The 12,165-nt window shown below is 37.2% G+C and overlaps 1 protein-coding gene across 2 annotated transcripts in view; it reads left to right on the forward strand.

The window, feature by feature from the left end:
- Window positions 1-12,165, forward strand: part of TRIP11 (thyroid hormone receptor interactor 11) — a 62,741-nt gene that overhangs the window by 40,810 nt on the left and 9,766 nt on the right. For both annotated transcript variants that reach the window (XM_065871832.1, XM_065871833.1), the window contains exon 16: window positions 4,498-4,597. In XM_065871832.1, the coding sequence (XP_065727904.1) occupies window positions 4,498-4,597 (100 nt within the window). The remainder of the gene's footprint in view (window positions 1-4,497; window positions 4,598-12,165) is intronic.

The following is a 12,165-nucleotide window of genomic DNA, read 5'->3' on the forward strand; positions in this document are numbered from 1 at the left end:
TGGCTATTGTGAATAGAGCTGCAGTGAACATTGTGGTATGTGACTCTTTTTGAATTACGGTATTCTCAGGGTATATGCCCAGTAGTGGGATTGCTGGGTCATATGGTAGTTCTATGTTTAGTTTTTTAAAGAACCTCCATACTGTTCTCCATATTGGCTGTATCAATTTATATTCCCACCAACAGTGCAAGAGGGTTCCCTTTTCTCCACACCCTCTCCAGCATTTATTGTTTGTAGATTTTTTGATGATGGCCATTCTGACCGTGTGAGGTGATACCTCATTGTAGTTTTGATTTGCATTTCTCTGATGATTAGCGATGTTGAGCATCCTTTCATGTGTTTGTTGGCAATTTGTATACCTTCTTTGGAGAAATGTCGATTTAGGTCTTCTGCCCATTTTTTGATTGGATTGTTTTGTTTGTTTGATATTGAGCTGCATGAGCTGCTTGTGTATTTTGGAGCTTAATCCTTTGTCAGTTGCTTCATTTGCACATATTTTCTCGGATTCTCAGGGTTTCTTTTCGTCTTGTTTATGGTTTCCTTTGCTGTGCAAAAGCTTTGAAGTTTCATTAGGTCCCATTTGTTTATTTTTGTTTTTATTTCCATTTCTCTAGGAGGTGGGTCAAAAAGGATCTTGCTGTGATTTATGTCACAGAGTGTTCTTCCTGTGTTTTCCTCTAAGAGTTTGATAGTGTCTGGCCTTACACTTAGGTCCTTAATCCATTTTGAGTTTATTTTTATGTATGGTGTTAGGAAGTGTTCTAATTTCATTCTTTTATATGTAGCTGTCCAGTTTTCCCAGCACCACTTACTGAAGAGGCTGTCTTTTCTCAATTGTATACTCTTGCCTCCTTTATCAAAGATAAGGTGACCATATTGCACCTTAATTCTTTAAAATATTTTTCTCTTTGTTATTATGCTGTATTTCATGCCTATAAATATTATATATAAGAAATAAATAAAATGAACCCCATGAAGAGACACCACAGTGACTTGCTCTTTGATGTAGGATAAACTTTACTGAGTCATAAGTAGACTCTGGTGATAGCTGGTGGAAAGTAATAAAATTTATGCATCTGTCGTTAGAGGTGAATATGCTGTTTAGGCATATTAATATTCTAAATAATTGAAGACATACTTCCATAATGTTTTAAAATTTTTACTAAATGTTGAGTGACTAGAAAACAATATTTAGATAATACGTATAAAATATAAGAATAGCAATACAGCAAATACCCACGTACTCACCACCCAGTAAAAGACTGTGACCCTTTGAAGTTCCATAAGCACCCCTCCACATCTCCTCTCCTTCTTACCACCTTTTATGTGTTTTACCCCCTTGTTTTTCTTTATGGTTTTATCACATAGATTTGCATCTTTTTACAGTACATTGTTTGGTTTTGCATATTTTTAAACTCTGTATGAATGGAATTCTGAACTGTGTGTAAATGGAATTCTCCTGAGGCTTGCTTTTTTTGCTTAGCATTATGTTCACGAGTTTCAGCCGTAACTGTGTAGTTACTGTGTTAGAAGGTTCATTATTTTCACTGCTGTATTCCTTGCGTGAATATGTAATTTATTTACCCATTTTCCTGGTAAAGGACATTTCCCTTATCTGCCATACAAACAATGTGGTTATGAATTTCCTTGTTTATATCTCCTGGTGCACATGTATAAGAGTTTCAGGTGTGTATCTCGATTGGAATTGCTGAGTCATGGGATATATATGGGCAATTTCAATTTTATTAGATTTGGGGGCAAATTGTTTTCTAAAGCACTTGTGCTAATTTTCTCCTACCAGTGGTACTAAGAGTTCTTGTTCTACATCCTCGGCAATGCTAGCATTACCAGAATTTTTTAAAGTGTTTGCCAATGTGGTAGGTGGGAAGGGCTATCTTATGGTTTTAATTTGCATTTCTAGTAATGAGGTCAAGCATCTTTTAATATGTTTTTTCACCATTTATGCTTACTTTCTCATTAGCTCATTAACACATTAAAAAGATATTTTATTTGACGCTTTTGTTTTCAGTGGGCCAATATATCTAGCCGGTCATACTGTTAGAAGTCCAGATCTTCTTTTTAAAGTAGCTCTGTTTAAAAAATTTTTTAATGTAATATATATTTAGAAAAACAACAAAATAAATCAGAAGAAACGAAGAGGGAATTAGTAAAGGTAAAAGTTGAAATTAATGAAATAAAAAGCAAAAAAATGGTAGAAAGAATAATGAAATCTAAATGTTAATTTTCAAAAACATCTTAGTGTGGTTTTTTTAAGCTTTAATTATTTCTTAAATATAAATGCTATGAGGTTAACAAAGTCATTTGAAAGTTTATTTAAATTTCCTTTACACTAAATTTAATCTTGATTTTGTTTAAAATTTTTTGTTTCAGTCTCTCTTTGTATCAGTTAAGGTTCAACCTGAGAAGCAGAACCAGTAGGATGTGTATGTGTGTACACGTATGAACACATACATATACATACACATATACATTGATGTATATACCATATATGGATACCTGTGAGGTTTGTTACAAGGAATTGGCAACACTGTGGGGCCTGGGTAAGCAAGTTGGGTAGGTTTGGCAGTCAAAATGGGAGGATCACATCATGGGCAGGCTGGAACTCATAGGCGTGGGCCAAAGCTGTTGTTCACAGGTGGTTAGGAAAAAAAATCACAAGCAGGATGGACTCTGTGGGCATGGGCTGAAGTTGCTGTCCACAGATAGAATTTCTTCTTTATGGAGAAACCTCAGTCCTGATTTCAAGGCATTTCAGCTGGTTCAATTAGGTCCGCCCTGATTATCCAGGATAATGTGCCTTCCTTAAATTCAGCTGCTTTGAGCTTTGATTACATTTGCAAAATACCTTCACAGCAATACCTACCTTAAGTTTTGACTGGATAACTGGGGACTAGCCTATCCAAGATGGTACATCAAAAAAGCTGTCACACTCTGATTCAAGATGATGAAACGTGACCTGACATTTACGTGGGTGAATCCTCTAGAATAGCCAAGAAAATTGTGTGAAAGAATAATGATGGGGAGGGACTTGCCTACTAAATGTCAAAATAGAGCCATAAATCAATACCGTATTGACTAGATTAGTGGAACAGAAGGAGAATCCAGAAATGGAGCCCAGGTTATATTTGAGAATTAAATTTAAAACTAAACCCTAAACTACTTTCAGTTCAGTGGGGAAAAGGGTAGGTTATCTAACAAACAGTAGATACAACCGGCTGTCTGTATGGAAGAAAATGCAATTGGACCCCTATCTTACACTATATACAAAAGTAAATTCCAACTGTATCACAGCAAGGATTCTCAACTGGGAGTGGTGCTGGAAATCTGGGGGGTATTTTTGGCTGTTACAGTGACTGTGGGTGGGTCTTCTGGCATTTAGTGGCCAGAGGCCAGGAATGTTGAAACAACTCCTACTGAGAAACACTATTTTATAGATATAAATGTGAAAAAAGAAAAATACCTTCCAAGAAAATCTAGAAAACCAAGTGTGCAGTTCCGGGCAGGGAGGGGCCTCACCTAGACTGAAGCCCAGGAGCCAGCAGGACACGTTGGGCTGTACTTGTAGCGCTGGCGACAAAGGGCTCACGTCTACTCTAAAAGGTGCTCCTACAAACTGCTGAGAGAAAAACAGCTCGATGGAAAAACGGGCCAGATACGCAAAGATTTTTGCACAAGAGCAGATCCAGCTGTCCTATTAACATGAAAGATTACTCAAATTCACTAGTGTGTATTATAGTTAGAGAAATAAAAATTAAAGTAATAAAATAATAATGAAACATCACTTTATACCCATGAGACTTGCCAAAATTAAAAAAGAACATTTGTTGGGACTTCCCTGGTGGTGCAGTGGTTAAGAATCCGCCTGCCAGTGCAGGGGACGTGGGTTCGAGTCCTGGTCCGGGAACATCCCACATGCCACGGAGCAACTAAGCCCATGCACCACGACTACTGAACCTGTGCTCTAGAGCCCACAAGCCGCAAACTACAGAGCCCGCGTGCCACAACTACTTAAGCCTGTGCACCTAGAGCCCGAGCTCCACAACAAGAAAAGCCACCGCAATGAGAAGCCCACGCACCTCAACGAAGAGTAGTCCCCCCTTGCCTCAACTTGAGAAGGCCCGTGCGAAGCAACGAAGACCCAACACAGCAAAAAACAAAAAAAATTTGTTGCTATATTTCTTGACTTTTTGTATTTTTTTTGTAGTTTTTATTATTGTCATTTTTTAAACTTTTGTCACCATGTTGTCTTTAAATAGCATTCTCTTTTTTATTTAGTTTCTCTGAAAGAGACATTATTGTGTTGTGAAGTGTGGGTTCTATCTTTGATACTTATTAGTATCAAATGAACTTGCCCAAGGTCACAGAAATACAGCTTCTTTAGCTGAACGGGGTTGATTGACTTTAAGATGTCTTCCAGCCCTATAGTTTGTGAAATAGTTTTTGCATGCTGCTTTTTAATGAACTTTTCTTCCTCAGGAGCGTTTGGATGAAGCAAATGTTGCGTTGGATTCAGCATCAAGACTTACAGAACAGTTAGATTTAAAGGAAGAACAAATTGAAGAACTTAAAAAACAAAGTAGGTTCTTTTCCTTTTCCTTTTTCCCCTACAACGCTAGTATTGAATCAGATGTAGTTTCCCCCCATGCATTAGTACAGTCGAGTGAGACCAACTGCCATTAGTTTGTGACTTCCATTTCCATCTCCCATGACCAGTTTGCTTTGATTTCAATCTGGTCCTAGTGAAACCAAAGTCATAAGTTGGCCCTGGCTGTCCAGTTAGTTTTCCGGAATATTGAGGCAGTCCTGTTGTGCTGTCACCCTGTTGACCATCAAAGGGATTGATTCGACTGACTCGACTTGTCATGGTATAACTTTTCCCTGTTTAGTCCGTGGTCATCCTGCCTAAAGCTGTCTGATATGCTAGAGAAGGCAGTGTTCTCAAGTAAAAGAGTAACTTTTTGTGGAATGAATGTCTGGCTATAACTAGCTGTTTATGATTATAGACGGTGCTTTACATGCAGGCATGTATTTTTTGATGCTTGTAAATATCTCATAGGCCCTGTCAATTCCCGAGGGTGAGTCCTGTGTTTAGGATTATCAGTTGGGCCTCAGATAATCAGGTGGTTCATAGTGCTCTGTTAACTCGTAACTGCTGACAAAGATGGCATGCTCTCATTTAATCTCTGATGTAACAGTCTCCAGGAAGTTGAAGCTATTCTAGGGCTACATTTAGTAGATAATGATTAAAGGTTATTGGAAAGGTGATGGGAACCTAGAAATGTGTCAACTTTAGGTGTCTGGGTTAGGCACAGTAGTACCAAGGCATGTAATGAAGTAATTAAGAAGTACCCCCTAACATGAAATAGAGTTAGAAATAGGAAAAAGTAGGAGATGGTACAGCACAAATACCGTCAGACAATAAAACAGTGACTTGGACATTACAGAGGCAAGTAGACAAATCACTGAAGTGTGGATACCAAAGGACAAGCTGAGGAAGTTGGCCTAAAACCAGCAGGAGACAGGAGATGAGAGATTGTTAGGAATAAAAAATAATAATAAGATCACGTGAGGTATCGTCCTCAAGAAAACTTGATTCTGCGGCAAATTCGTGCCCAACTAAAAGTCCTCTGTTTGCTTTGTAAGATTCGGCCAGCCTTAGAACTCTAAATGTAATAGAGGGGCTGGAAATGGACAATAAGGAAACAATTATATATTGAGTATCATGGGCATTTTATATAACATATACTGTATTATTTAGTCTTCTCATATTTTATTTACTCTTCACAGGAAACTCTAAAGTAAGTAGTATTAGTTCCATTTTATAAGTTAAAGAAACTGAGATTTAAACTGATCTTTTATCCTTGACCAAAGTTCATAATCTTTCCATGTTACTGTATTTCTTCTTGTCAGGAAAACAGTTGTTTATAATCTGACTTGTATTCTGTTCTGTATATCTCCTTTGAAGATAGGATAGTATCCACTGTGCTGTGCCCTAAATATTGAAACGGTTACCCTTACCCGCAGGCAGTGTTTGCTGGGAAAACAGTCTAGTTAGGTTGAAAGCCAATGTAACTACAACATTATCTGGAAGACATACGGGCAACCTGGAGGAGAAGTACTGAGCACCCAAGGTTTTAGCCAAGGAATTGATATCCTAGGGAAGGGCTAGACTAATGAAGGTAAAAAGGCAGTATTCTGAAGCAACTCCTTGGTCTGTGACAAGGTTGCTATATATGTCATGCTACTGTAATATTTAAGTTCACATACCTTTTTAGACAACTACCTGTGTCATTCCCAGTAGATGATGGTAAGATAAAAAATTCTTTGACTTACTGTAGTTGCTAAATGTTATCAGAGTCCCTGCACTACTTAGTAAGTTGTTTAGGCACCCATTTAAATCCTCAGTAGTAGAATATTTTTAGATTTTGATTGTAAATGGCAAGGCTTAGGTGGCCTAGGCCCCTATTCATGTAAAAAGTTACCAGTAATAATTCATTGTAAATACATAGGAACTTTGGACTCATTTTGTAAAGTTAATATTAGCCACAGAAAAAGCTCTAATTATGCTTATACAACTGGTATTTGAAAGGGCAGGCGAGAGGCCAGTGTTGCACAGACAGGAAGTGGGGGTAAAAGGACAGGCAGTTCTGTTATGTCTTTAAGTCATTCTTGCCATTTAAGCTCTTCTTAACAGTCTGTTTTCTTTTATTACCTAAGTGCTTAATATTGCTTTTAGATCTCTAAACACAAATGTGATTTTATTTTATCAAAGCTGCACTCTTGATTTGATAATATAAATAAAACTTTGATTGGCTTGGTTGTTTCAAAAGAATCACTGTATATTTTCTTTCATAGATCATTAAGTACTTTAAATGTTGATTGATGTTGTAATACTGTACTTTATTTTAAATGCAAAACTTGGCCAGACAGCAAAAATATTTGCCAGGAGAAACAATTTTGAAAAAGACAGATTGGCTTTTGTTGCTAGAAAGTACATAGAGACTTGAATCGTAGAGGCAAAGTATTGTTTTATTTCTAAGCATCTGTAGACTGTCGATGATTAGTTGATATGCAGTTTCAACATTTAAACAATATTAGGAAACTCATTTTAAAAAGTGGTATTTTATTTGAAATGCTTGATTATGTAATTGCCACCAGAGATGAGATGATTCAGTCTGGTCAAACATAGGAAAAGGGAGCTATTGCTTATAACACCAGTATTAAAATAGTAAATTGTCAATGATTTCAATCATTCTTAGAGTCCATAACTGTCAGTGCCGTGTATGGGCAATTGTGGTTTTGAGTTCCAAGTATTTACAGACTTTGTATGAAAAGTATGAAGATGCCTTAATCAGGCATTAAATATTTAATGAGAACCAGCTACTTGGCTTCATGTTAGATGCTGTGTGAGATACTAGATAGGATCCCTTTTTTTTCAAGGAGCTTAGTTAACGAAGTAACACATGGCATAGACACACCATAGGTTCATAGTTTAAGACAGTGGTGCTCAACTCTGGTCAGACAGTGCATATTTAGTTCTCCAAGAATCCCATGAAGGGTTAGGGACATTCCATGGGGGAAAGAAACTTGAGCAGACAGAGCTCTAAACTAGTAATAGGATTTTACTCCCCAAATGTAAGTAGTTCTTTGTCTTCTCCCCCTCACCCCGCCGACCCACACACCAAGGGAAGGTAACAATGAAAAGAAACCCTAAGATCCTGTAGGTGCTACCAGCTTCCCTGGTGGCGCGGTGGATAAGAATCTGCCTGCCAATACAGGGGACGTGGGTTCGAGCCCTGGACCAGGAAGATCCCACATGCCGCGGAGCAACTAAGCCCGTGTGCCACAACTGCTGAGCCTGCATGCCACAACTAGTGAAGCCCACACGCCTAGAGCCCATGCTCTGCAACAAGAGAAGCCACTACAGTGAGAAGCCTGCGCACTGCCAACTAGAGAAAGCCGGCGAGCAGCCACAAAGACCCAACAAAGACAAAAATTAAAAAAAAAAAAGATCCTATAGGTGCTATATTTTAATAGATAATGTTGGCTGGTAGAAGAATTACTCCTTCCCTTCCTTTTAGAAGTTATTCTTTCAACATTTTACCTGAAAGTCTTCTTTTTCAGTGTAGTTCCAAAGACTTATTTCACATGCCATCCTATATTTTATTGATTTTGTTCAAACTTAAGACATTAGTCCTCTATGAAGCAGATAGGACAGTGTCTTTCATTAACTATTCTGAGTTGATCAGAGTTCAGAATTTCTATGGAATTGTCGTTCGTGGGAAAATATACTACCTGTGGAAACCTGAACCATGAAAAGACATGTTATCTTCCTATATTCATGGCCAAATTTAACATTTTCCTTCTTTCGCTTATTATTCTCTACCATCATCCTTGAGATAAATTCCTGCTTAAGTGGAAACGATTGGATAAAATTGAAATAGCAAGCACAAGAGAGTTACTGTTTTGATAATGATTATTCAAAAGGGTGGTAAATTTTATGGTACACCAAGAAAAATAAATTTTCATAAGCAATACAAGTTTAGATTCTACCACTGGGGAAGTCTTTTGGTCTGTGTGCCAGTTTATAGCCATATCTGAAAGGGCCCCATCACTGATTTTTTCTTATTTTAAGAAGGTTTGGTGACTGCTTTTAAAAAAAAGTCTTCTATGAGTTCAGAATGGAAAATTTCTTTACAGTGTTTTTTTAAAGAAAATCTAGAAGAATGTATAAAATAAGCCCCAGTAAACCAACTGTAATATGAAGCATAAAAATGTATTTTAAAACTACACATATAAAAGAAGTTTAAAATGTTTTTCATGGAACCGCCTTTATGGTGTTGGATGGTAGAGTTTTTATTTTAAATAAAGACATTCCGTTTTCCAGGACACGATTTATACAAGAAAACATATAATGTCCTGTTGAACATAGGCCAGATACATTCCCAGACGCTTTGTTACCCAAACCTTTTGAGGGATTTCTTTATAGATGTTTTTGGCAGAAGTGGTGATTTTAGAGGAAACATATAAGAAATACCAGATGCAGTTTTCTGAATTGCCATAAATAGTTAAAAAATTATTTGTGATGATATAAACATCTGGGTATACTAGAAAATGTCAACATTTTAGTTAAGAAAAAAGCTATATCAATTAGGTAAATAATTAAGCCCTTTTCAACTTAATGGTTGTACTTTTAAATGTATATTTTATTAATTCTTCTAGATATAAAGGGAAAAGCAAATTATGTAGATGTGAGAATTTTTTGACTTTGTATGTTTTGTGTATTTTTCCTCATATGAATAATATGAGTAATTCATAACATAAATCATTTATTCTTTTTTGACCTGTGTTCTATTCTCAGATAGTCTCCCTTCCCAGAGAAAAGTCAGGCATTCTTTCATTTATCACAGATTCATTGTTTTGTGCTGTGTACCAAGCAGTAAAATAAGTACCAAAGATACGGGACAAGAGTTCCACCTTCAGGAGGTTTATAGTCAAGCAGAAATAGGGGAAGACTACATGTAGTCACATACATGCAGCAAGCTATTTCAAAAGGAAGAAGCAATCCATTCTACTTCTTGATGGTGGTGTAGAAGGGTAGGAAAGGCTAGTGAAGGGTATACTTGCCCGCACTTGAATGGTGAATACGTACAGTGAAGCAGGCAAAGAGTTCGGGAAGAACATTCTGGATAGAGGGAGGAATTCGTATGAAACTGTGTGTCATAATTTGGAAACTGGCTGAAGATCTGGTGGACTAATAACGTGTACGTGTGTGTGTGTGCACTGTATTGGTGTGGAGTGCCGAGAAGGCAGAGGTGAGAGTGAGCTGCTGTGTGAAGAAATGAAACTATAAGTATGGATCACAAACAGAAATTGTAAACTGGGGCCCAAATTATAAAGGAGCATTTAGGACTAAGTAGAGACTGTGGTGAATTGGAGAGCCTCTTATAGGGGGCAACAAATTCTCAGCTTCACTGAACTGTTGTTGTGTAGGAATGTGGGTCCAGGGTTGCCAGATCTTCAGGTCTTTCAAGAGACACCAAAAATGTAGACTTATGTGAAATGTTCCAGTTTTTTAATGTGACGTGTAATTTTTTTCAAAAAACCCTGTGTGGTCTGAACAAAACATTTCTTTGTATCAGATTTAGTTTGTGCTAATTTGTAACAGTGAGCTTTCAGAAATGGGTTGAGGTTTAGTCTGTAGCCTAGAAAGTCTTCGTCATTAATAAGTAACAGTATAAGTATATAGTGATGATGATATTCAGTAAGTGGCAAAATTATTATAATGACTTTACTGACCCAATTGTGGCCCTTTCTTTTGAGATATGGCAGGTCTGTGTGAACCTTTAAAAATTAAATATATAACTTGACTCATAAGCAACCGACAAAGGATTAATCTCCAAAATTTACAAGCAGCTCATGTAGCTCAATATCAAAAAAACAACCCAATCCAAAAATGGGCAGAAGACCTAAATAGACATTTCTCCAAAGAAGATATACAGATTGCCAACAAACACATGAAAGGATGCTCAACATCACTGATCATTAGAGAAATGCAAATCACCGGTCAGAATGGCCATCATCAAAAAATCTACAAACAATAAATGCTGGAGAGGGTGTGGAGAAAAGGGAACCCTCTTGCACTGTTGGTGGGAATATAAATTGATACAGCCACTATGGAGAACAGTATGGAGGTTCCTTAAAAAAACTAAACGTAGAACTACCGTACGACCCAGCAATCCCACTACTGGGCATATACTCTGAGAAAACCATAATTCAAAAAGAGTCATGTACCAAAATGTTCATTGCAGCTCTGTTTACAACAGCCAGGACATGGAAGCAACCTAAGTTGAATGGATAAAGAAGATGTGACACATATATACAATGGAATATCACTCAGCCATAAAAAGAAACAAAATTGAGTTATTTGTAGTGAGGTGGATGGACCTAGAGTCTGTCATACACAGAGTGAAGTCAGTCAGAAAGAGTAAAATAAATACCGTATGCTAGCACATATATATGGAATCTAAAAAAAAAAAAAAAAAAGGTCATGAAGAACCTAGGCATAAGACAGGAATAAAGACACAGACCTACTAGAGAACGGACTTGAGGATACAGGGAGGGGGAAGGGTAAGCTGGGACAAAGTGAAAGAGTGGCATGGACATATATACACTACCAAGTGTGAAATAGATAGCTAGTGGGAAGCAGCTGCATAGCAGAAGGAGATCAGCTCGGTGCTTTGTGACCACCTAGAGGGGTGGGATAGGGAGGGTGGGAGGGAGGGAGACACAGGAGGGAAGAGATATGGGGACATGTATATATGTAAAACTGATTCACTTTGTTACAAACCAGAAACTAACGCACCATTGTAAAGCAATTATACTCCAATAAAGATGTTAAAAAATTTTTTAAAAAAAACTTGATTCATAATATTCAGTCTTTACGAAAATTTGTTTTGATATGGAAAAATGCAGTACAAATTATCTGAATTCTAATGTATTAAAGGATTGAGGGAGGAGGGTGGAGAGGAAAAATAAATTTGATCTGGTTACATTAAAAATATTGACATATTTACAAATCTCTTTCAAATGCACATAGTAACTCTAATTTAACTGTACAAATAATCCAGTAGACTTCAACATTGATATTTCAGTTTAATCACAGATTCTAATCTATTGAAATTCAAGTTAATGAGGTTATACTGTATTAATAAAATTCTTTTCTGTGAGTTCATTGCTAGGAAGTGGAGTTTCAAAAATTACTTTTTACTCTGCAATTAATAATTATAATTATGGAACAAGAAAGCATTCACCATATACTCTAGACCTTAAAATTCCGTTGAAATGGTTGAAAGGAAATGAGTTAAAAGACAAAGCAGTTGCTAATATGTCTTTTTTTGTTTGTTTATTTATTTTGGCTGCGTTGGGTCTTTGTTGCTGCATGCAGGCTTTCTCTAGTTGCGGCGAGGTGGGGCTACTCTTTATTGCAGTGCGCAGGCTTCTCATTGCAGTGGCTTCTCTTGTTGCAAGCACAGGCTCTAGGCATGTGGGCTTCAGTAGTTATGGTGCATGGGCTCAGTAGTTGCGGCTTGTGGGGCTCTAGAGCGCAGACTCAGTAGTTATCATGCACGGTCTTAGTTGCTC

This window comes from Phocoena phocoena, chromosome 2 (genome assembly GCF_963924675.1).
Source record: "Phocoena phocoena chromosome 2, mPhoPho1.1, whole genome shotgun sequence".
Classification (NCBI taxonomy): Eukaryota; Metazoa; Chordata; class Mammalia; order Artiodactyla; family Phocoenidae; genus Phocoena; species Phocoena phocoena.